Source organism: Bombina bombina, chromosome 2 (assembly GCF_027579735.1).
Source record: "Bombina bombina isolate aBomBom1 chromosome 2, aBomBom1.pri, whole genome shotgun sequence".
Taxonomy (NCBI): domain Eukaryota; kingdom Metazoa; phylum Chordata; class Amphibia; order Anura; family Bombinatoridae; genus Bombina; species Bombina bombina.
In genome coordinates, this window is record NC_069500.1 from 1318343105 (window position 1) to 1318370540 (window position 27436).

Here is a 27436-nt window from a genome sequence, read left to right on the forward strand (position 1 = left end):
CTAGTGCCCAGGGATCCGGAACATCTCTTGCCCAAGCCTGAGCAAAGAGAGAGAGTCTGCCCCCTACTAGATCCGGTCCCGGATCGGGGGCTACCCCTTCATGCTGTCTTGGTAGCAGCAGCAGGCTTCTTGGCCTGTTTACCCTTGTTCCAGCCTTGCATTGGTTTCCAAGCTGGCTTAGCCTGGGAAGCGTTACCCTCTTGTCTAGAGGCTGCAGAGTTAGAAGCCGGTCCGTTCCTGAAATAACGAAAGGAACGAAAATTGGACTTATTCTTAGCCTTGAAAGGCCTATCCTGTGGAAGGGCATGGCCCTTCCCCCCAGTGATGTCTGAAATAATTTCTTTCAATTCTGGCCCAAAAGGGTCTTACCTTTGAAAGGGATATTAAGTAATTTTGTCTTGGAAGATACATCCGCCGACCAAGACTTTAGCCAGAGCGCTCTGCGCGCCACAATTGCAAACCCTGAATTTTTCGCCGCTAATCTCGCTAATTGCAAAGCGGCATCTAAAATAAAGGAATTAGCTAATTTAAGTGCGTGAATTCTGTCCATGACTTCCTTATCTGGAGTCTCCTTATTGAGCGACTTTTCTAGTTCATCGAACCAAAAACATGCCGCCGTAGTGACAGGAATAATGCACGAAATTGGTTGAAGGAGGTAACCTTGCTGAACAAAAATCTTTTTAAGCAAAACCTCCAATTTTTTATCCATAGGATCTTTGAAAGCACAATTGTCCTCAATGGGGATAGTCGTGCGTTTGGCTAGCGTAGAAACTGCCCCCTCAACCTTAGGGACTGTTTGCCATGTGTCCTTCCTTGGGTCGACCATGGGGAACAATTTCTTAAATATAGGAGGTGGGACAAAAGGTATGCCTGGTTTCTCCCACTCCTTAGTCACTATGTCCGCCACCCTTTTAGGTATTGGAAAGGCATCAGGGTGCACCGGGACCTCTAGGAATTTGTCCATCTTGCACAATTTTTCTGGAATGACCAAAGAGTCACAATCCTCCAGCGTAGTTAGTACCTCCTTAAGTAATGCGCGGAGATGCTCTAACTTAAATTTAAACGTCACAACATCAGGTTCTGCCTGTTGAGAAATTCTTCCTGAATCAGAAAGTTCTCCCTCCGACAAACCCTCCCTCACTGCCACTTTTGACTGGTGTGAGGGTATGACAGATAAATTATCGTCAGCGCCTTCTTGCTACACTGTATTTAAAACTGAGCAATCACGCTTTGTTTGAAATGCTGGCATTTTGGATAAAATATTAGCTATGGAATTATCCATTACTGCCGTTAATTGTTGCATAGTAACAAGCATTAGATGTACTAGGTGTCGCCTGCGCGGGCATAACTGGTATTGACACAGAAGGAGAGGATGAAGAACTATCCCCACTACCTTCATTTGAGGAATCATCTTGGGCAACCTTATTAAATGTGACAGTACTGTCCTTACTTTGTCTGGACGCCACGGCACAATTATCACATACATTTGAAGGGGGGACCACCTTGGCCTCCATACATACAGAACATGTTCTATCTGAAGGTACAGACATGTTAGACAGGCTTACACAGGCTAATAATGCAAAAAAAAAAAAACGTTTTTTAAACAAAACCATTACTGTCTCTTTAAATGTTAAACAGAGCACACTTTATTTCTGAATGTGTGAAAAACTATGAAGGAAATATCCAATCTTTACCAAATTTTCACCCTAGTGTCTTAATGCTTTTAAAGTATTGCACCCCAATTGTTTTATCAATTAGCAATTTTAAACCCACTACAGTCCCAGCCACAGCGTTTGCTGCAACTTCACCTGTCCTTGGGGGTTATACGACACCAAAATAAGCCTTCCAGGAACGTTTTCAATGACCACCAGATCCTCTCACATGATGCATCCAAAGAAACTGCGCAATTATGGCGCGAAAATGAGGCTCTGCCTACTATAGTGAAAGGCCCTTCCTGACTGGGAAGGTGTCTAAACGACTGCCTGGCGCCTAAAAAACGCTCCCAAACACTAAAAGTTCTGAAAATCACTTCAAACCTCATAAAAAACTTAAATAAAGCAATCGATTTAGCCCACAAGAGTGTCAACCAGTATATAGCCCATAATAAGCCTTCATTCTGTTAAGAGTCTAAGAAAATGGCTTACCGATCCCAAAGAGGGAAAATGACAGTCTTCTAGCATTACACAGTCTTGTTAGAAAATGGACTAGTCATACCTTGAGCAGAAAAGTCTGCAAACTGTTCCCCCCAACTGAAGTTCTCTGGGCTCAACAGTCCTGCGTGGGAACAGCAATTGATTTTAGTTACTGCTGCTAAAATCATACTCCTCTTTTAAACAGAACTCTTCATCCTTTTCTGTTTTAGAGCAAATAGTACAAACCGGCACTATTTTAAAATAACAAACTCTTGATAGAAGAATAAAAAACTACAACTAAACACCACATACTCTTCACCATCTCCGTGGAGATGCTACTTGTTCAGAGCGGCAAAGAGAATGACTGGGGGGCGGAGCCTGAGGAGGGGCTATATGTATAGTTTTGCTTATTTTTTTATAACATTGTGCTGATTTTCAGACTCCTAACCAAGCCCCAAAGTTTTAGATTTATACTGATGTCTACAGATTCCTGCGGCTCCTGTTTGTATAATTTGTCTTTTTATATGAAGGGAAGGGGGGAGTGGAGTGTCTGATTTTTTGTATTCCCGGCCCCTTTCACTGGGTGTCCTAGCCTAACCCCATCAACAGTGCTAAACTGGGAGCTTCTAAGTTTTTTAAAGGTTTTATACTGGATTTTTAGATCCTTATCTGTGCATATTCTTCTTTATAGTAGTGTCTATTACATGCAGTTATATGAGAATTGGTGTATACTGTCCCTTTAACAAACAGGAATCTTTAAATAGGATTACATGTTATATTAACGGCCTCTATTACATGCTTCTTGGTTATTCAAATACTCAAAAAGAAAAATTAAACCGTGGCTACCTATCCAAATGATAAGCATAGCACCCTATCAGATTGTAGTTGACTTTCAATTAATCATTTTTAACACAATACTTAGATATCATTGCGGAAGATATAATAACCAATTTTACCATTCATTTGTTTTTACGTGACTTAGTAGTGACCAATAGGAATTTATGATTTTAACAGTTATATGAAAAAAATAAAAAATTATGAAGTGGAGTCATGGAAAAAAATTAAATTGCACTGTAATCCTAAGTGATTGCGCAACATAAGTCATCCTCTTAAATCAAGATTTATATAGCACACATACAATATAACTAATATATAATTGTTACTAACTGAAATAGGGTGATAATAAATCTTGAAATAGTTTCCCATTTAAGTAAAGACATTTGTATATTGTGAGAATAAAAGATAAATGCATATGATTATTGTTTTAATTTATACCTTTATGGTATACTAAGGGAAAGATTTATCAATTTGCTAGCGGACAGGAGGGTGAATCTGGGTCGAATTAATGATTTACGGTTGAATGAATCCGGGGTGATTTTCATCCTCCAACTCCAGTCTGGTGGAGAGGGTTTATAAAAAAGAGGTTTAAACCGCTGCTTCATAAATATCAGTTGTAGGGGCATATTTATCAAACTCCGTATGGAGCTTGAAGCCCCGTGTTTCTGGCGTGCCTTCAGGCTCGCCAGAAACACAAGTTATGAAGCAGCGGTCTAAAAACCGCTGCTCCATAACCTGTCCGACAGACATCGCCAGAAATCAACCCGATCCAATACGATCGGGTTGATTGACACCCCCTGTCTGATTTCAGAGAGTTCATACTCTCATTTTTTAACCGCTTACTCTCTATGATAACTGTTGATTGCCAATAGCTTGTAAATGTGTGCTATATTCTGAGATCAGACGTTGTGCTATGTTAGTGAAACAAGTCAGTTAAACATTAATCTAGCCCCCCGATATAGAAGGGGGTTAAGCAGAATCTATTACACTGAATAGCTGTGCTAAAGTTAACTGTGCAAGCAAGGACTTTATAATTACAGAGTATTAGTTTATTAGCTTTAATCTCGCAATCTGACATCCCACATATTACAGCATTATTTCTGAATTTATTAATAGCCGGCTACAAAAGATAACGTTTGCATATGACTGCTTGATATTATACAAACCAAGTACAATGTTTCACATCTACATACATGATTCTCAGAGGTATTATACACAGACCTATGCTATATATTGATATCTAGATAGTTTAAGTGTTTTTAAACATGTATGATTGAATAGTTAAACCAATAAATATAAAGTATGAATGGTTAAAAATCATTCCTGTATTATTCAGGGAAAATTTTCTCCTTAGTGCTATATTGCCCCCCTACCAGGTGCTTGTTGATTACGAAAAAATTTGGCACCTATAGGTACTTACCATTAGTACTACTTTACCTACTATCTTGTTACTATAGTCCAAACAAAATCAAGCCTGCCACCATGTCAAGATAGACTCTAGCAAAGGGAATATAAAAGAGTTTCTAATATTTTTTTTAATTTACATATAGTAAACAAGAGTCCTTTAGTTTAATCTTAATACACTGAAAGGGACATGAAAGGCACAATTCAGATAGAGTTTACAATTTTAAACAACTTGCGATATACTTATATTGTCAAATTTGCTTTGCTCTCTTGGTATCCTTTATTATTATTGTTAGTTATTTGTAGAGCGTCAACATATTCTGCAGCCCTATAAACATAGGTATAATATGCATTTTTAAGAAACAACATTGGGGTTCGTGTCCCTTACTACAAGAATGCAAATGCAATCAAAAGCTCCACAATGTATGCACACGTTTAACTTAAAGGGACATGAAACCCATTGTTTTCTTTTAAGATTCAGATAGAGCATACATTTTTAACAACTTTCCAATGTACTTTTATTATCAATGTTGCTTTTTTCTTGGTATCCTTTATTGAAGGAGTAGCAATGTACTACCAGGAGCTAGCTGAACACGTTGTTAAGCCAATTACAATAGATATATATGTTCAGCCACCAATAAGCAGCTAGCTCCCAGATCCTAAGCTTACCTAGGTATCTTTTTCAGCAAAGGATACCAAGAGAACTAAGCAAATTAGATAATAAAAGTAAATTGGGAAGTTGTTTAAAATTGTGTGCTCTGAACCATGAAAGTAAAATGATGGTTTTCATATCCCTTTAATAAAAATGCTTCATGAAGCCTGTTTTTAGCTATTTCCTCCTAGAAAACAAGAAATGAATAACTTAGAAAAAAAAAAACAGCACAGGCACAGCTTATCTGAAATAACACTGAGTGATAATAAGCACCCTGGATAGCATTTGCTTATTGGTGAATACATTTAGCCACCAAAAAGCAAGCATAACTCAGGTTCTGAACCAAAAGTGGGCAAGCTCCTAAGCTTTACATTCCTGCTTTTAAAATAAAGATAGCAAGAAAACAAAGAACAATTGATAATAGGAGTAAATGAGAAAGTTGCTTAAAATTGTCTGTATCTGAATCATGAAAGAAAAAATTTGGGTTTAGTGTCCCATTAAACCACTCTAGAAAGCCTTATATAAATGTGTGAATTACTGTGCATTCTTTCCTTAGTTCAGTGCAATAAATCATTAATAAACTATTGAGAGAAATCATTTGTATTAAAATCTTAGTAATTTTGTTTATTCTTTTCCTACTTATATTTTGGGCAGGACAATAAGCAAACTGTAATCTGTGTAATCAGCATAGAACCTGTGTTGTTAAAGGGACACTGTACTCAAATTTTTTCTTTTGTGATTCAGATAGAGCATGCAATTTTAAGCAACTTTCTAATTTACTCCTTTTATCAATTTTTCTTCATTCTCTTGATATGTTAATTTGAAAAGCAAGAATGTAAGTTTAGATGCCGGCCCATTTTTGGTGAACAACCTGGGTTGTCCTTGCTGATTGGACAGCACCAATAAACCAGTGCTGTCCATGGTTCTGAACCCAAACATTTGCTGGCTCCTTAGCTTAGATGCCTTCTTTTTCAAATAAAGATAGCAAGAGAAGGAAGAATAATTGATAATAGAAGTAAATTAGAAAGTTGCTTAAAAGTGCATGCTCTATCTGAATCATGAAATAAAAAAATTGGGTTCAGTGTCCCTTTAAGTACTTTTTCATAAAGATCATTTAATCACACAATTTATTCTGTCTGAGTATAAGTATTATATATGATGCTTTCTATAATTCATTATTAGGTCGTCTATCAAATCCATGGATGCATCTCTAGAGCCACAAGCAGCCCAGGAACAAAATGGCTCCTCACTAATCTAAGCTTTGGCCTTGATGAATGAGAACATAATATTAAGATCAGAGATAGACAAATGAATTTTGACCCATACAGGAAAGGTCACTAAAATATATTTGTTATAAATATGTAATTCTACACTTTTACAACTGAAATGAATAATAAACAATATCTGTTTCTTTTCTATGCATTAAACAGGTTTATAAATGATTGGTTTACAAATGTCACATTTATAGAGTGTGTTGTTACTGAATTAATTAAGTCTTGCAGCTTCAGAGCATTTAAACTATCTATGTAAATGATTTCATAAAATGTTAATGAAGAGATACATTTCTATTTTAAGTTGTATGTTATTTTCTTATATAAGGGCTAGATTACAAGTGGAGTGCTATTTATTAACTCCGCTAGAAGAAAGCTTTATACGCAAAAAGCAGAACTTGTAATATCGCAATACATTAACGTATTCCCCAATAGGCGTCAATGGAGCATGAAAAGTGGAAAAAAATTACACCCAACAAGTTGCGCAAACCTGATCACATTTTCTCGAATGCTCTAACCCTACATGAAATATTAATATTTCACATTCCAATGTTCTTCACAAAGCAGAATATGTTCTATTTAATCTTTTATATATATATATATATATATATATATATATATATATATATATATATATATATATATATATATATATATATATATATATATATATATATATATATATATATATATATATATATATATATATATATATATATATATATATATATATATATATATATATATATACAGGGAGTGCAGAATTATTAGGCAAGTTGTATTTTTGAGGATTAATTTTATTATTGAACAACAACCATGTTCTCAATGAACCCAAAAAACTCATTAATATCAAAGCTGAATAGTTTTGGAAGTAGTTTTTAGTTTGTTTTTAGTTATAGCTATTTTAGGGGGATATCTGTGTGTGCAGGTGACTATTACTGTGCATAATTATAAGGCAACTTAACAAAAAACAAATATATACCCATTTCAATTATTTATTTTTACCAGTGAAACCAATATACCATCTCAACATTCACAAATATACATTTCTGACATTCAAAAACAAAACAAAAACAAATCAGTGACCAATATAGCCACCTTTCTTTGCAAGGACACTCAAAAGCCTGCCATCCATGGATTCTGTCAGTGTTTGATCTGTTCACCATCAACATTGCGTGCAGCAGCAGCAACCACAGCCTCCCAGACACTGTTCAGAGAGGTGTACTGTTTTCCCTCCTTGTAAATCTCACATTTGATGATGGACCACAGGTTCTCAATGGGGTTCAGATCAGGTGAACAAGGAGGCCATGTCATTAGATTTTCTTCTTTTATACCCTTTCTTGCCAGCCACGCTGTGGAGTACTTGGACGCGTGTGATGGAGCATTGTCCTGCATGAAAATCATGTTTTTCTTGAAGGATGCAGACTTCTTCCTGTACCACTGCTTGAAGAAGGTGTCTTCCAGAAACTGGAAGTAGGACTGGGAGTTGAGCTTGACTCCATCCTCAACCCGAAAAGGCCCCACAAGCTCATCTTTGATGATACCAGCCCAAACCAGTACTCCACCTCCACCTTGCTGGCGTCTGAGTCGGACTGGAGCTCTCTGCCCTTTACCAATCCAGCCACGGGCCCATCCATCTGGCCCATCAAGACTCACTCTCATTTCATCAGTCCATAAAACCTTAGAAAAATCAGTCTTGAGATATTTCTTGGCCCAGTCTTGATGTTTCAGCTTGTGTGTCTTGTTCAGTGGTGGTCGTCTTTCAGCCTTTCTTACCTTGGCCATGTCTCTGAGTATTGCACACCTTGTGCTTTTGGGCACTCCAGTAATGTTGCAGCTCTGAAATATGGCCAAACTGGTGGCAAGTGGCATCTTGGCAGCTGCACGCTTGACTTTTCTCAGTTCATGGGCAGTTATTTTGCGCCTTTGTTTTTCCACATGCTTCTTGCGACCCTGTTGACTATTTTGAATGAAACGCTTGATTGTTCGATGATCACGCTTCAGAAGCTTTGCAATTTTAAGAGTGCTGCATCCTTCTGCAAGATATCTCACTATTTTTGACTTTTCTGAGCCTGTCAAGTCCTTCTTTTGACCCATTTTGCCAAAGGAAAGGAAGTTGCCTAATAATTATGCACACCTGATATAGGGTGTTGATGTCATTAGACCACACCCCTTCTCATTACAGAGATGCACATCACCTAATATGCTTAATTGGTAGTAGGCTTTCGAGCCTATACAGCTTGGAGTAAGACAACATGCATAAAGAGGATGATGTGGTCAAAATACTCATTTGCCTAATAATTCTGCACATAGTGTATATATACATATATATATATATATATATATATATATATATATATATAATGTTTTTTTGGTAGAATATATACATATATATATATATATGATTATATATACTGTAGGTATTGATATATACAGATATATATCTGTATTTAAAAATCATTTAACGAACATAGGAATGTGAAATATTTATTGTAAATACATAGTTAAGCACCTTATTAAATATGAATACTGCATAAATATGATTTTACATGTTTTAAGTTACTTGACTGCAAAGGGCAATTCCTATATATATATATATATATATATATATATGTCTTTATATGTATACATATATATTTAGGTAAAGAGAGAAAACAGGGTACTAATGGCACTACTAAAATTACATTATTAGGAATCGGATTGCCTATCAAGCACTGGATATAGTAATGAATAATAAATTATAATCCAGACTCAATGTAGTTGTAAAGGGCAAAGGTGCTGTATACTGTATAGGAACTGAAAGAAAGAGTATCAATCCTTGGATTGATGAAGTGTACACCTGAATAGCACTCTATTTCCTAAAAAGGGGGGTAGCTTCAAATTAGAATCAGATCTGGAAAGGAAGAGCTATGTGCTGAAAATTATTAAAATATAACCTTTATTAGGAAATTAAAAATGATATATGTCCACACACCAACATAAACATTAAAAACACAGGGTAGTTGTTGGGTTATGTATTTTGACGTAATGATTACAAGTATCAAGGTGGTAATGCATGTGGTTATAATTTAAAGCCCAGGATGTATGAATCCAAAGCTTTGGATTATATCAATTTATGATACTATAAAATTATAGGGATTATAGTATACTATAAAACTGCCAAGTTCAGTGTAAAGTATAAGTCAACTTTGAATGTGACATAATGGTGTATTATGTGATAAGTACACACAGTTAAATTTACAATTATTAAATAGTACAGCATATATTATTTTCAAAGTTATTGTGAATTGAAAATTTAGCCCTAAATTTGTAGAAAGTTTCTTTTTAATGACAATGGCCTCTATTTATCAAGCCATCAACTTACCTTCATTTGACTCTCCTAAGATTCATTTGGCTCTCCTAAGATTGCCTAACATCACGGCCGTGGACCTGAATATGTTCTCCAAAATGATCAAAAAAGCTGTCAAAAAGCCGCGCACCAAGTACGTTGCGATGTTAACTAACATTCATCGATCTCGCTGCTCTTCGGCTTTTTTACAGCTTTCTTGGCATCCTGTCACTAAACACCCACACTATACTGTTTACCCCCTATACCCCCGCTCCCGGACCCCGCCGCAACTAAATAAAGTGTTTAACCCCTAAACCGCCGCTCCCGAAGCCCACCGCAACTAAATAAAGTGTTTAACCCCTAAACTGCCGCTCCCGGAGCCCACCGCAATTCTAATAAATGTATTAACCCCTAAACCGCCACTCCCGGACCCCACCGCCACCTACATTATACATATTAACCCCTAATCTTCCACCCCCTATACCGCCACCACCTACATAAAGTTATTAACCCCTACCCTGCAGCTCCCGGACCCGGCCACAAATAAATAAAGGGTTTAACCCCTAAACCGCCACTCCCGGAGCCCACCGCCACCTATATTATACTTAATAACCCCTAATCTGCCCCCCACACCGCCACCACCTACATTATATTTATTAACCCCTAAACCGCCGCTCCCGGACCCCGCCGCAACTATATTAAATGTATTAACCCCTAAATCTAAGTCTAACACTAAACCTAACACCACCTAACATAAATATAATTTAAATAAATCTAAATAAAGACTACATTTATGCTTACCTGATAAATTGATTTCTTCTATGGTAAGACGAGTCCACGGATTCATCCTTTACTTGTGGGATATTATCCTTCCCTACAGGAAGTGGCAAAGAGCACCACAGCAGAGCTGTCTATATAGCTCCTTCCTTAGCTCCACCCCCCCAGTCATTCTCTTTGCCTACTCTAAGTACTAGGAAGGGTAAAGTGAAAGAGGTCATAAAATATTAGTTTTTAATTTCTTCAAGCAAGAGTTTGTTATTTTAAATGGTACCAGTGTGTACTATTTACTCTCAGGCAGCAGATGGATGAAGACTGCTGCCTGGAGGATGATGATATTAGCATTTGTAACTAAGGTCTATTGCTGTTCCCACAGAGGCTGAGGAGTACAGGAAACTTCAGTGTGAGGAATGGTTTCATGCTATGCAGCAATGAGGTATGTTTTTCTGGAGAGACTGTGTATTTCAGAAAGGCTGACATTATACCCAGGAGGGTAAGGGTAAGCAGTAATCCTAGAGCTAAAAGAAGGGCATTACTTAGCTTGCATATGGGGCTAATTACTAATATGGTTGACACTGAATGGCAAATGCTTGTGAGCAAACGTTTTTTTATGGGAGTGCTTTAACGTTTTTGTGGGCAATAAACGTTTTGGGCAACTTTATTAGGGCACACATGGCTTAATTTTTGGGTCTTAGAACCCACATGGCTAGTTATAACCGCTCTGGCGCGGTTCTTTAAGGCTGAGGAAACATCGAGTGAGATGGGCGGGGCCTATTTTTGCGGCTCAGATGCACAGTTAGTTTTGTCAGTAAGCAGCAAGCTCTAACTCCTGAGGGCCCTGGTGTATGTTTTGGGCCAAATCGAAGCTTTTACCCCACACTTTCGATCCCTGAGGGCAGGTAGGGCCACAGCAGGGCTGTGGCAAGGTGCTGAGAGTGTTTTTTCCCGGATCTGGGCCTATTTTCAATCCGGTTTGGAGATTAAGGGGTTAATTGTTAAAAAATTTTGTGGTGCAATCTTAACTACCTAGAATGCGAGCTCAATCCTATTGGCTGATTGGATCATCCAATAGGATAGAACTTCAATCCTATTGGCTGATTGCATCAGCCAGTAGGATTTTCCCTACCTTAATTCCGATGGGCTGATAGAATTCTATCAGCCAATCGGAATTCAAAGGACGCCATCTTGGATCACGTAATTTAAAAGAACCGTCATTCAGTCGTCGGATGTCATTGGAAGAAGATGCTCCGCATCGGATGTCTTGAAGATGGACCCGCTCCGCGCCGGATAATTGAAGAAAGAATATGCCGTCTGGATGAAGACTTCTGCCCGTCTGGAGAACCTCTTCTGGCCGGCTTGGATGAAGACTTCTGCCCGTCTGGAGGACCACTTCGCCCGGCTTCGTGGAGGACTTTGGCCGGGTTGGGTGAAGACGTCTCAAGATAGAGTGATCTTCAAGGGGTTAGTGTTAGGGTTTTTTTTAAGGGGGTATTGGGTGGGTTTTAGAGTAGGGTTGGTTGTGTGGGTGGTGGGTTTTAATGTTGGGGGGGTATTGTACTTTTTTTTCAGGTAAAAGAGCTGATTACTTTGGGGCAATGCCCCGCAAAAAGCCATTTTAAAGGCTATTTGTAATTTAGTATAGGGTAGGGCTTTTTATTATTTTGGGGGGCTTTTTTTATTTTATTAGAGGGATTAGATTAGGTGTAATTAGTTTAAAAAACTTGTAATTATTTTATTATTTTCTGTAATTTAGGTTTTTTTTGTACTTTAGATAATTTTATTTAATTTTATTTAATTGTAGTTAATGTAGGTAATTAATTTAATGTTAGTGTAGTGTTAGATATAATTGTAACTTAGGTTAGGTTTTATTTTACAGGTACTTTTGTCTTTATTTTAACTAGGTAGCTGTTAAATAGTTAATAACTATTTAATAAGTATTCTACCTAGTTAAAATAAATACAAGCTTGCCTGTAAAATAAAAATAAATCCTAAGATAGCTACAATGTAACTATTAGTTATATTGTAGCTAGCTTAGGGTTTATTTTATAGGTAAGTATTTAGCTTTAAATAGGAATAATTTTATTTAGATTTATTTAAATTATATCTAAGTTAGGTGGTGTTAGGATTAGTGTTAGATTTAGGTTTAGGGGTTAATACATTTAATATAGTGGCAGCGGTGTTGGGGGGGCAGATTTAGGGCTTAATAAATATAATGTAGGTGGCGGAGGAGTAGGGGGGGCAGATTAGGGGTTAATAAGTATAATGTAGGTGGCAGTGGGCTCCGGGAGCGGTGGTTTAGGGGTTAAACACTTTATTTAGCTGCGGCGGGGTCCAGGAGCGGCGGTTTAGGGGTTAATAAGTATAATGTAGGTGGTGGCGGTGTAGGGAGGGGCAGATTAGGGGTGTTTAGACTCGGGGTACATATTAGGGTGTTAGATGTAGACGTTCCCATCAGAATCAATGGGATATCGGGCAGCAGCGAACATATGCTCTCGCTGCTTTCCGACTCCCATTGATTCCTATGGCATCTGCGGCCTCCAGGGCGGCGGATTGAAAATCAGGAACGCTGGGCCGGAATAGTGCCGAGCGTACTTGCTAGTTATTTGATAACTAGCAAAAGTAGTCAGATAGTGCCGAACTTGCGTTCGGAACATCTGTAGTGACGTAAGCATCGATCTGTGTCGGACTGAGTCTAGCGGATCGTATGTTACGTCACTAATTTCTACTTTTGCCAGTTTGTAGGGTTTGATAACTAAGGCGAATCAGGCTCGTCACAAATACGCTGCGGAATTCCAGCGTATTTGCGGTTGACGGCTTGATAAGTAGAGGCCAATGTTTTGGTCCTCACAAGGATCATCACAATAGCGTTAAGTTATATCCGAGATTACAGGTGAATTGTTCTATAGGGATGAAATCACTGTTAGAAGTCAGTCTCTCCAAGAGGCATTTTATTACATTTCACTATAAGGGGGAGGTGGATGATGGTTCTCTGCCACTGGCAGAATATAAATGCAGAATCGCCATGTGCATCAAAGATTTAATGTAAATTATCCCTTTAGACAGTATTGAATTGCAATACAATTTACATATGTGAACTGAAACTATTGTTACAATACAACAGTGAAACTTTTACATGAATAATGAACCTATATGAACTGGGGTATTGGAGGTGTACATTACATGTGTATATGTTATATGTATGTATTATACTGCATAAAAGTATATTTTAAGTAAGTTTGTTATTTAAATACATGTGTTTTTTACTTTTGAAGTGCTCTTTTCATTTTAGGATTTTGTGTACAGGATTTTAATATAATTTAGAAAGAATTCATCCATCAACTTATATATATAAATATCTTGTCATTATTTCTTCAAACATTAAAAGATGACATGGGTAGTCAGCAAACAAAAGAACATAGTGCAGTCTCGGGGGTAGCACAAACCGGCTTACGCGTTTCGGATGCAAGATCCATAGTCACAGCCTGACACCTTTTGAAATTAAGGACACTATTTTTACACTTAATTATTGGGTCAACCCCTCACTGTTTGCATCAGGATTTTAATATCCCATGAAAAGACAGGATCCATTACTTTTTAGTTTTACCACAATGCGTTTTTTTAAACCTTGCACTATGTAAAACATGTTTTAAAAAGGAGACACATTTTTCTAACATTGTATTTTTATATATGCTACAATTTCACACTGTACTGAATGGGTTTGAATTTAGAAATAACACTGAACAAAACATGTTATTGAAATAGAATACCTTAATCATCAACCAATGACCTACTTACAGCAAAATTAAAAGGCCACTTCTCTCTGCTTATCCTCCTTGATCTGTCCGCAGCCTTTGATACTGTTGACCACCCTCTTTTGCTCCAAACTCTCCAATCCTTCGGCATCTGTGACACAGCCCTCTCATGGTTCTCTTCCTACCTGTCAAACCATACCTTTAGTGTAGCCTTCTCTGGAGCCTCCTCTGCCCTGTCACCACTTTCTGTCGGGGTACCACAAGGCTCTGTCCTCGGTCCCTTACTCTTCTCAATCTACATGTCATTATTAGGTTCCCTAATAAAGTCCCATGGTTTCCAATATCATTTGTATGCCGATGACACCCTATCTCCTTCCTTGCTAACCTGTGTCACTAACTGTCTTTCTCACATCTCTTCCTGGATGTCCTCTCACTACCTCAAGCTAAATCTCTCCAAAACTGAGCTCCTTATTTTCCCCCCTTCTTCCAAAATCTCCACCCCCAATCTCTCTATAACTGTCGACAACTCCATCATTACCCCTACTCCACATGCCCGATGTCTCGGGTCACATTTGACTCAGATCTTTCCTTCACTCCTCACATTCAGTCCTTGGATAAAGCCTGACACTTCCACCTTAAAAACATCTGTAAAATTAGGCATTTCCTTACACACGACACAAATAAGGTTTTAATCCACTCTCTCATTCTTTCCACCTCTATTACTGAAATGCTGTCATCTCTGGTCTCCCCAGCTGTCGCCTAGCTCCTTTACAATCCATATTGAATGCCTCTGCCAGGCTCATCTTCCTTACACATCGCGCTTCATCTGCTGCCCCTCTCTGCCAATCCCTTCACTGGCTTCCTCTTGCCTCTAGGATTAAACACAAAATTCTCACTCTGACATACAAAGCCCTCAACTGCACTGCTCCCCCCTATATCTCAGACCTTGTCTCCAGATACTCTCCCTCACGTACCCTTCGCTCTGACCTCCTACTCTCCTCCTCTCTTGTTACCTCATCACACATTTACAGGACTTCTCCAGACTGGCTCCCATCTTGTTGAACTCTCTGCCTTGCTCCAAAAGACTCTCCCCTAGTTTTGAAAGCTTCAAGCGCTCCCTAAAGACTCTACTGTTCAGGGATACATACAACCTACACTAACCTTTATACCAGTTTCTCTCCTCCATTGCTATCCCCTGAACCCCCTTAGCATGTATGCCTAAGAGTCCAGCAGTTTGTAGATCACCCTCTTAAGAGCTGACTACAACAGTGCGACTCTTGGCAGGGCCCTCTACCCATTTGATCGCTATAATTGTTTGTACTCTGCCTTTGTTTATAGCGATGTGGAATCTGTTGGCGCTCTACAAATAAACGATAATAATAATAATAAATAATAATGTTTACTGCCTTTAAGTATTACTTAACCCTGCCCTGTCCTTTACCCATCAAGCACAATTTCCCACCCAAATCTGTGCACCTCCATCCCTAGATCATTGGCAGAATTTGCCATTTCTCATTCAAGACACAACAAAATTATGGTTCACTCATATAACATCTTGACTAATTCAGTATCCTTCTAATTGGTTTACCACTGAACATGTGCCAATGTGTTGTGAATGCTGCTGCCAGTCTTATTCACCTTCCATCGCTTGCTTCCATTATCACATTCAAAATGCAAACCCTTCAAAAAGCCGAACTTACAATATCGCATGCGCGTTCAGGTATTCCCCCATAGAAGTTAATGGAGGAAAAAAGTGTGGGGAAAAACTTAACACCCAACTCGTGTGCAAACCCAATTATATATTCTCATGTGCACAAACCCGACATGAAAATATGAATATTTCAAATTACAATATTCTTTACATAGAATAATAGTTTCTATTTATTAATTAATAAATATTTCTACATATATCTGATGGTATTTTGGTACAATATATATCTATATCTATATATATATATATATATATATATATATATATATATATATATATATATATATATATATATATATATATATATATATACATATATATATATATATATATATATATATATATATACTAGTCCTAAAGCCTGTGTACACAGGCCAATTTTTGCAGTACAGCGGTTCCACCCCTTGCTCTCTCTCCATCCCCCTCTCTTCTGCTCTCTCTCTCCCCCCTCTCTTTTGCTCTCTCTCTCCCCCCCCCCTCTCTTTTCCTCCCTCTTTTGCGCTCTGTCTTCCCCTCTTTTTTGCTCTCTCTCCCCCTCTATTTTGCTCTCTCTCTCTTTTGGTCTCTTTCTCCCTCTCTTTTGCTCTCACTATCCCCCCTCTTTTGCTCTCTCTCTCCCCCTTTCTTTTGCTCTCTCCCCCTTTCTTTTGCTGTCTCTCCCCCTCTCTTTTGCTGTCTCCATTCCCCCTCTTTTTTGCTCTCTCTCTCCCCCTCTTTTTTGCTCTCTCTCTCCCCCTCTATTTTGCTCTCTCTCTTCCTCTTTTGCTCTCTCTCTCCCTAAGTGAAGCTAGGGTTCATGAGGAGTTAGCCCCAGAACATGTTAACCAGCAAATGTCTTGCAACCCCCTGTAGTTAAAACCACCTCAAAGGTACATAATATATCCACATAATATAGAGCGACAAGTGCCGTGGCAGCATAAAGAGTCACAAATGATGCAGGGGCTCAGTCGGCCGTTTCACAGGGCTGGAACTGTAGAGTTTAGTAGTCGTAAATAATATCCCTCTAGTAGCTGACAACCCTAGGTACCCTCACATGCAAACAAAGGGAGTCCCTTAGCCCACCCCAGTACGTGAGGTGCACTGTGTGAAATATGCTGGATCTGGGCCCCTGAAGGAAAGTCTCTTGCATATAATGAAAGGGACATGCTTTAAAATGAGGACTGTAATGGCAAGGCTGATCTTAGTAGAGTTTTCCGCCTTGTCTAACACATGTGAGGAAAGCCGTGTTGTGCTTGTATTTTTTGACAGCGAAGGGGCATTCCTCCTCTCATGGCTCTCCGCTTGATTTGGAGGGTCGGGTAACCCCTCGCATGAGAAACAAACTGCCGATTGGTATATTGCTTGCAATTCTGAGGCTGGTCTCCGTAGATGCGGATTGTGGCCTCCATCTAGGTTGTCTGACCCTGCATAGCCCCTCGACAAGGTAGCCTCTCTAGATATAGGCCCACTGAGGTGTTGTCGATCCAGCTGCAGGACAAAGTCTGTGTCATCCACATTAGAGAAGGACTCCGTCGCAAGAGCCTCATGGAACGACTCTCTCCCTGAGCTGCTTCCAGTTCAGTTGTGAGTTTATCCAATCTGGGAGCCTGATCATTATTTGTAGCCCCACATGTCTGGAAACAGTTTTCTACCAATCGGTGTAGCTTATGGAAGTATTCCTCTAGGAGTGTGTAGAGATCAGCTTGAAGGTACGACATAGTAGGTGCCATTATTCTTGCTGTTTTTTGTAGGATCCAAGAGTGACTAGTGCAGCCAAATAGTGGTTGCCTAACCCGTGTTAGTGGGGGGGGGGTGTTGATATCTTTGTGATAGGCCGCCGCCTGAAGTTACAATGGTCCAGATCTGGGCTGGAGGGTCACACACATAGTGATCCTAGGATCAATAGATTCAGTGGAGCATAAGCGTTCTTCATACATAAGTTCTATGCAGATATGCTGTAAAGTCCTCTAGTTAATCGGCGGATTAATAGGATCTCCTCAGCTGCCTCAAATATTGCGACCAAAGATGGCCGCTGCCCGGACACGCCCCAGCCTCTCCCTCTCTTTTGCTCTCTCTATCTCCCCTCTTTTGATCTCTCTCTCCCATTTCTTTTGCTCTCCCTCCCCCTCTCTTTTGCTGTCTCTCTTCCTCTCTTTTGCTCTCTCTATTTCCCCCTCTCTTTTGCGCTCTCTCTCTTCTCTTTTGCACTCTCTCTCCCCCCTCTCTTTTGCGCTCTCTCTCCCCCTCTCATTTGCGCTCTCTCACTCCCCCTCTCATTTGCGCTCTCTCTCTTCCCCTTCTCTTTTGCGCTCTCTCTCCCCCCTCTCTTTTGCGCTCTCTCTCTCCCCCCCTCTTTTGTGCTCTCTCTCCCCCCTCTCTTTTGCACTCTCTCCCCCTCTCTTTTGCTCTTTCTCTCCCCCCTCTCTTGTGCTCTCCCCCTCTCTTATGCTCTCTCTCTCCCCTCTCTTATTCTCTCTCTCTCTTCCCTCTTTTGCGCTCTCCCCCCTCTCTTTTGCTCTCTCTTTCCACTTTCTCCACCCTCTCTTTTGCTGTCTCTCTCCCTCTCTTTTGCTTTCTCTATCTCCCCTCTTTTGATCTCTCTCTCCCCTTTCTTTTGCTCTCCCTCCCCCTCTCTTTTGCTGTCTCTCTCCCTCTCTTTTGCTCTCTCTCTCCCCTTTCTTTTGCTCTCCCTCCCCCTCTCTTTTGCTGTCTCTCTCCCTCGCTTTTGCTGTCTCTCACCCCTTTCTTTAATCTCCCTCCCCCTCTCTTTTGTTGTCTTTCCCTCTCTTTTGCTGTCTCTATCTCCCCTCATTTGATCTCTCTCTCCCCTTTCTTTTGTTCTACTTCCCCTTTTCTTTTGCTCTCTCTATCTCTCCTATTTTGATCTCTTTCTCCCCTTTCTTTTGCTCTCCCTCCCCCTCTCTTTTGTGGTCTCTCTCCCTCTCTTTTGCTCTCTCTATCTCCCCTCTTGATTTCTCTCTCCCCTGTTGAGCTCTTTCTCCCCTTTCTCATGTTTTCCCTACCCACTCTCTCCCTTCTTTCTACCTCCCCCTCTCTTTTGCTCTCTCCCACCTGGTCTTGACCACGTCACGCCCGTGCCAAGCCTACCCACGCCCACGCCACGCCTGGCGGCCCATCACGCTTCTCACTGAGGCTGAGTCTGCAGTTCAGTCAGAAGGTCAGGTGTGTTTGTCCTTGCACGCAGTCTCTACTGCACATGACAGCTGCGGACAAACACACCTGGCCTTTTATAGTATAGGATATAAAAATATATATGTGATTATATATAGGTATAGATATATACAGATATATATATATATATATATATATATATATATATATATATATATATATATATATATATATATATATATATATATATATATATATAACAGAATAAATGCTGGGAGAGGATTGCTGGGACCTTCCTGATTAAACAGGACAGGGACTTTTTCACAGCAAAAGTAATTATTTAAAGATCAAGACGGTAGTTAGCCGTTTCAAGATCAGGTGCAGACCCCCAAAAACTATTATAGCTTCAAAACTTGTTAGAAAAGATAATGTGCCACAGTAGAGCTATATGAGTTACTGTGTAAAGATGGGGGATTTCAGCACTCTATAGAACTTCATTTTACCCAGTTAGGAGCTTGGCTGGAAGCTTTTAGGAGACACATACACGGATGCACATAAGTTCAGATATCACGGCAGGTTTATTTACAAAAGTAGCAAACATACTGAAAAGACATTTGCATCTTGTCTAGGTACTAAATAAATATATTACTACCACTGCAGTGGGATAATGAAACAAAATATCTATCGTAATATATTGCTGGAGCAGCAACAAGTGTAGCAACATTTAATCGATACATGCAAAGCAGGGAGAAATAGCTATAAACCAAACAGATTAACTATAATCATATATACAACCTGATTAAAAGTCCTCCTTATGGTTCAGAGAAAAGAAAAACCCCCCACAGGTTCATAAGGAGTCCGTTTCTGCCTGGGCCCAGGCTCCAAATGAAGAAAAGAGTGTTTAAAGGGAAATTTTTCAAAACTTTTTCCTTGCTTGTAATCCAAAGCTTTGTAATAGGACTTGTGTGCTAGGGCTCCGAGGTAAGAACGTCCTCTCTAGCTAGCATGGATTGCGATACTTTGTTGCAGACTGTTGTTGCATATAGCCCACGACAAATGCAGCTTTCCAGGAAACTGCGGTAAGTAGCGGTCCGGGCATTTGCACCAATATTCTCCTCCGGATCTCTGCGGTGAGTAGCGGTCCGGGTATCTGTATTAATGCTCACCTCCGGATCCTTTTTTCCACCGCAATTGAAAACTTCAGTCTCTCGTTCGGGTAAGGATAATGAGGTTGCATGCAGAGTCGGGACAGGTACTTCCGACGTGAAACTGCTTACTGCTTCCACTTTTCAAAGTCGTGTCACCTTTGCTCATAGGGATCTTGACTACATCGGATAGCAGATATTTGCCTTCATGAAAATCTTCCGAACTTGAGTAGACTGTAAGTAGATGTCTGTCGATGCGTGTTTTGCCCCACAATGCTGAGCGAAAGCTAGGGCCTCATCAGTCAGCCCTAGCTTTCGCTCAGCATTGTGGGGTGAAACGCGCATCGACAGACATCTACTTACAGTCTACTGAAGTTTGGAAGATTTTCATGAAGGCAAATATCTGCTATCCGATGTAGTCAAGATCCCTATGAGCAAAGGTGACACGACTTTGAAAAGTGGAAGAAGTAAGCAGTTTCACATCGGAAGTACCTGTCCCGACTCTGCATGCAACCTCATTATCCTTACCCGAACGAGAGACTGAAGTTTTCAATTGCGGTGGAAAAAAGGATCCGGAGGTGAGCATTAATACAGATACCCGGACCGCTACTCACCGCAGAGATCCGGAGGAGAATATTGGTGCAAATACCCGGACCGCTACTTACCGCAGTTTCCTGGAAAGCTGCATTTGTCGTGGGCTATATGCAACAACAGTCTGCAACAAAGTATCGCAATCCATGCTAGCTAGAGAGGACGTTCTTACCTCGGAGCCCTAGCACACAAGTCCTATTACAAAGGTTTGGATTACAAGCAAGGAAAAAGTTTTGAAAAATTTCCCTTTAAACACTCTTTTCTTCATTTGGAGCCTGGGCCCAGGCAGAAACGGACTCCTTATGAACCTGTGTTTTTTTTTTCTTTTCTCTGAACCATAAGGAGGACTTTTAATCAGGTGGTATATATGATTATAGTCAATCTGTTTGGTTTATAGCTATTTCTCCCTGCTTTGCATGTATCGATTAAATGTTGCTACACTTGTTGCTGCTCCAGCAATATATTACGATAGATATTTTGTTTCATTATCCCACTGCAGTGGTAGTAATATATTTATTTAGTACCTAGACAAGATGCAAATGTCTTTTCAGTATGTTTGCTACTTTTGTAAATAAACCTGCCGTGATATCTGAACTTATGTGGATCCGTGTATGTGTCTCCTAATAGCTTCCAGCCAAGCTCCTAACTGGGTAAAATGAAGTTCTATAGAGTGCTGAAATCCCCCATCTTTACACAGTAACTCATATAGCTCTACTGTGGCACATTATCTTTTCTAACAAGTTTTGAAGCTCTATATATATATATATATATATATATATATATATATATATATAGGAATATCTATTTAAAAATACATAGAACATATTCTACTGTTTGCAGAACATTGGAACTTGAATAAGTGGAGTGTAGGTGGCGCTAAACGTACACTAAGTATAACTAGCTGTGGGTTGATAAACTAACGGTAAAATATGTCAGCAGAATATATATCTTAGGACAGTTCCATATAAATCTTCATATAAACTTTCTGGTTCAATAATTAGAGATAACAAGCAACTGGATTAGAATTATGTACAATTATATTCTTAATTGAAATAATGTAAAAATAGTATAAAAAACACAATATAAAAACAATATAAAAACAATCAAAAAAATTCTCTCATACAAATGGCCCACACTCTTCACTCGCAACAGCTTCCAAGTTTAAATAGCTACCACAAAAGATATTGCGTACGGAGTACTTAAAGAGCAGAGTGTCGCTGAGAGGCTGCGGTACAAAGGTAACTTAGATAAGACTTGCGCAAGTGAAGAAAGTTACACTCAGGGACTAGAAGGTCCGCAACTTATCCTAAACTACAAATCTATACAGGAGCTGACATACCCAGACAAGGAACAGCAGGTGAGAGTATCTATATTGTCAATAACTCCCCGCTAAAGTGACATTCAAACCATTCAAACCGGACTAAGATTGTCTGTGGGATTTTTCAGTAAAATAGACTCCGGTGTTTATTTTCGTTGAAATCCTCAAAAGACTGTTGATCTGATATTGGGGAACCTGCCCCTATTTGCATAAGATTGCAGATTTTACCTTAGGAACTCCCCCTCTTTATAGGATTGAAAGCAGGATTCCCCTCTGTGATAGGGCACTTAACAAGGACTATTTGAACAACGGGCTGCCATAGCCCATTGGAAACAGGCCGTCGTATGTCTGATTGTTGCCGCAATAGAAGAAAGTGCTTTACAAACAGAGGCTTGTAATGGGAAGTAGAACCCCAGCCAGATAGTCATACTATAAATATTATTCAATTGTGCATATTGATCTTAGACGATTGTCTTATCATTGTTTTAACATCATTTTCATTTTAGCATTATATTGTTCTAGAATTGCCAATATCTTTTGTGGTAGCTATTTAAACTTGGAAGCTGTTGCGAGTGAAGAGTGTGGGCCATTTGTATGAGAGAATTTTTTTGATTGTTTTTATATTGTTTTTATATTGTGTTTTTTATACTATTTTTACATTATTTCAATTAAGAATAAAATTGTACATAATTCTAATCCAGTTGCTTGTTACCTCTAATTATTGAACCAGAAAGTTTATATGAAGATTTATATGGAACTGTCCTAAGATATATATTCTGCTGACATATTTTACCGTTAGTTTATCAACCCACAGCTAGGTATACTTAGTGTACTTTTAGCGCCACCTACACTCCACTTATTCAGATTCTTTGATTTCAAACTACCTAGGAAGGAGGTAGTACCAGAGGTTGGCAAAGTGGGCTGAGTCTAGCGCTCCACTCAACTATTTCTTAGAACATTGGAACTTGTAATACAAAAGATAAACCCAATGCACGTAAACACCTTCGATAAACCCCTTATCACTTGTGTGCAAACGTTTATGATCCACTTGTAATCTGGCCTTATATCTCATATCTCTCTCCCATCCAAGTAATTCACTCTGCTTCTGACCTGGCATTTTAGTCTCTCTCCTCCCCACCTCCCACTTATTCACAACTCCCCATGTGCTGTAGGGATCTTGTAGTCTATCAGTCTATTTCACAGCATTAAAAGCTTTAAATACTTAAAACCTACATCTTCAGATAAGCATATCAGATGATATCATATTGTTTATTGCCCATAAAAGTCCTAAAATGGAAAATAGAAATTTAATCTGACCATGGCCTACACTCAGAACATACCACAACCTACTCCCCTAGTCTCTAATACATTTGTTGTCCCAGTCTCCCTTTCCCTCGATTGTGTTGTGGACTCTTGCCTAGTTTCCATTGAGGTAGTAAAGTTTGGAAACTGGTGGGAAAAACACTTATCTCCATTAAATCTATGGAGGATTTTTATATTAACACCAGATTCTAAACCTTACCACCGCAATGGAAACTAGGCCTATGTTGGGTCATTACATAAAGATATTATCATCATTACCATTATTATTATGATTTATTTTTAAAGTGCTAACAAATTCCATAGTGCTAGTAATAATAATAATAATAATAATAAAGGTAACACAGAATTAAATGAAAAACAGCAGTCCCAAGTAAAAGAGTAATTATTTTAACATAAAAGCAATATTTTTGATAGAGATATTTTATTTTGTATAAGGTGCCACATCACTATAAATACATTTAAACAAAATGCTCATATTTAAATGTATTTAATATGTGACAGATTGGTTTTCCATGTTTAGGTACATTAAAGCTTAAAGTCCCTTGTTACCCATCATTTATAACAGTCATTTTATTTTCTATTATAGTGTTTGCAATTTTAGATTTTGGTAGATATAATCTGAGGTCTTCAAACACCAAGTAATACAGTCGGTGGCATACTTAGGTTTCACAATGCTCTAGACACAAGAAAATCCACTCTCCCACACCCACTCACATTTTATTTATTTCCCTCATATATTCCTCATACTAAGAATATAATTAACTCCTTTCTGACAGGCCCAGAGTGAGCAGTGATCGTGTCATTTTGTCAGTAAAATATAGGGAAGTGTTTAACTTATTGTAAAACACATTTAGTCCAAAGAGAATAACTATTCCATCATTGCACTTATAGAGCAGCATGTTACAAATAATTATTAACCTCTTGCAAGCCCCATTAAAGCTTTACAGACCACCTGTTGAAAATCACATATACAACATTATTAACACTTTGTCAGCCACAGACATGGTAGTAATAAACTCCTTTCTCCTCCCACAGAGAATCAAACACATACAGAACATTCTAGAATATTATTAACCCCTTGTCAGCCACAAATTATAACCCCTTCTGACAGGTTTTATGAGCTTCTGGGGACATACATTTACCCATGGTCTGTTAACATATTTTCCATCAATCAGCAAATGCATCTCTAGACTAATCAAAGAAAGATAAATGGTGATTCACACATTACCCATAATTGCACCACATAATTTACCTCCAGGTATATAACATATTTTATAATGACTTTTTAGTATCTCTATATGTTTCCAAACATCCTATCCATTAGATTAGTGGTGGGAAATAAGTGGACCAGTGACTCATATAGACCTTAGAGGCTTGTCTCCTCTGTCCATTTCACTCCCAGAAAGTCCTCCTGTAAATTTCTCCTACACACATATAATCTTCTCTATTAACCATTACATCGCTTACTTTTATGTATATTGTTTTATATTTATTGGTTATATATTTACAGATATAATTATTTATCTCACAATGAAATATCTCATGTGTTTTTTAATATATTGTGCTAGGATATTATTTTATAATTCAAGTCTATCTTCTGTTGCAGAACACTAATTTATTTGTAAACTAGCTCAATTTTAAGTAACATAAATGTAATTATTTAAAATAAAAAGATTTATAAAAAAAATGTAATTGCTACACTGTACCTACGTCCTCCGGCATCTCGACAGTCGGGCGTAATCCCAGAAAATGCTGGCAAGCAAACAGGAACTGTGGTTGCCAATGTTCAGCATCAAGTGTATACTACAGAGTAGTTAACAGACTACTTGGAAGGTCACTGGAAGCAGACAGATCCCGTAACAGAGGCTTTGCTTGTGGCTAGTTCCCAAACTACAGAGTCATTTGACTCCTTCATCTCCTGCATGTAGGTGCTCAGCCAATTTGTAAATGCCTAGTTCTAAAATTAGAGCCTACAGCTTTCAAGTATGTTCAACCTCCCACGCTAGCATTAGTAAAATACCTATACAGAGTGTTATATTTAAATTTGTCACCTTCAAGTCATACACCACGCTGTAAAATCTAGGCTATATATAGATCTATAGCAGACAGCCAGAGCACAGAGGAGACAGTTACACATGTTTTAGGAGCAACGTGTTTCTGTATACAGATTATATGTAGATCAATGTAAAAAAAAAAATCTATCTGCGTTAGACCACATGCATTAGACAAATACAAAATGCAGGCACCATATTTAATTCTCATTCATAGTTGATACTCAGTGTTATACCTTTAAAATGCCATCCTAAAAGGGACTTATTTTCATAAATGTATCATCTCAGAGATAAAGAAGATATATAATATACATACAGTATATTAAAAGCCACAAGCCCAATGGGAAAAAGTTACCAGTCCACTCTATGTTAAAGAAAGGAAAAAAGACACATTTCTAACTCGTCCACAGTCATCTCTAAGTCTTCCGGGAATTAATGGAGCACTGGAAATTGTAAGCCATGTATATATATATATATATATATATATATATATATATATATATATATATATATATATATATATATATATATAAGGTTTATCTCACAGTGAAACAGGTGCTGTAACAAACAATAGTTCTCCCATGTGCACTTTGCTAATGAATATCCTGCTACTCCCTTGGAACATACGAAGAATAAAGTTCAGCAACAGCAACGATTGTCATGTATAAAATACTCCTTTATTGAGACAACATCAGGGTCAGATAAAAAAAACAGCTACATTTTAAGCCAACTCATGCATTAATACGATTTCTAAAAATCCCCATTCTGTCCAGTGTTCTGCTCTACAAATTTAATTCCAAATCCTGCATCCAGTGTCCTGCGCTAACGACTCCATGTCCTGTGTCCAGTGTACAGCTTCACAGATTTTAAGCCCTGTGTACAGCTCCACAGAATCCAGGGACGGTATCCAGTATTTGCTTCTACAGATTCCAGCTCATGTGCCTGTGCAATAAACTTGCCTGAACCCTAAAGGAGTGTTACCTCTGTACCTTTTAGTGAAATTGACAACCGGTGTCTAGTCGCCTCTACTACTGGGCTCCAAACCCCAAACCTTGCTCCTCCCAGCATGACTATATATATATATATATATATATATATATATATATACACACACACACACACAAAGACTTGTGTGTGTGGTTGATAACAATCCTTTAGAAAAATGTATCTATTGATTTTCTATAGAAGGGATTTTTGTTGATCATTTTTTCCAATGAATTGTGATGAACTGTGTGTGTTTAAAAATGGAATGATATTAATTTAATCTATCATGGATTTTTATTGATTAAGTAAAAACAACATTTTAATCACTATAAATATTGACTCAATTAATGCTTGTGTTAAAATTTTGCTTTGCATCTGTGTAGATTTGTAAAAATCCACCTGAAAAGTCTATTTCTTCTAGTTTAAGCAAATTTAATCCAATTTTCTAGTCATATCAGCAGAGATTGCATACAATGCTTTTGTACGAGCCACTGATGGATTCGATTGGTAGGTTTGAAAAAATAAACATGCAGATTCCCTAATTTCTATGCTATTTGTAATATATCTTATTCTTTATTGTTGTGCTTTATATTTTAGATGAGATCTTGAGATGTATCGCATGATAGACCATTTTTATTGGCTACCTCTAATTATTTGGGTTTGTTTGTGTTAATGCAGAAAAAGCACAGTGCCATGTTAGCCAGTGTAGTCAATGAAAGTAAAGATCCTTTCTCCAACATAGGTGTGTCCGGTCCACGGCGTCATCCTTACTTGTGGGATATTCTCCTCCCCAACAGGAAATGGCAAAGAGCCCAGCAAAGCTGGTCACATGATCCCTCCTAGGCTCCGCCTACCCCAGTCATTCTCTTTGCCGTTGTACAGGCAACATCTCCACGGAGATGGCTTAGAGTTTTTTAGTGTTTAACTGTAGTTTTTATTATTCAATCAAGAGTTTGTTATTTTGAAATAGTGCTGGTATGTACTATTTACTCAGAAACCGTAACTAAAATCCATGGCTGTTCCACACAGGACTGTTGAGAGCTACTAAC

General features: G+C 38.6%; 1 protein-coding gene across 4 annotated transcripts in view; it reads right to left on the reverse strand.

The window, feature by feature from the left end:
• Positions 1–27436, reverse strand: part of ABLIM2 (actin binding LIM protein family member 2) — a 470688-nt gene that overhangs the window by 340200 nt on the left and 103052 nt on the right. For 2 of the 4 annotated variants that reach the window (XM_053704171.1, XM_053704168.1), the window contains exon 1: positions 25059–25256. The exons of 1 other annotated variant lie outside the window; for it this stretch is intronic. In XM_053704171.1, coding sequence (XP_053560146.1) covers positions 25059–25074 — 16 coding nt within the window. In that variant the 5' untranslated portion in view covers positions 25075–25256. Of the gene's footprint in view, positions 1–25058; positions 25261–27436 lie in introns of those variants that run through there. One more of the 4 variants, XM_053704170.1, reaches the window with a different exon arrangement.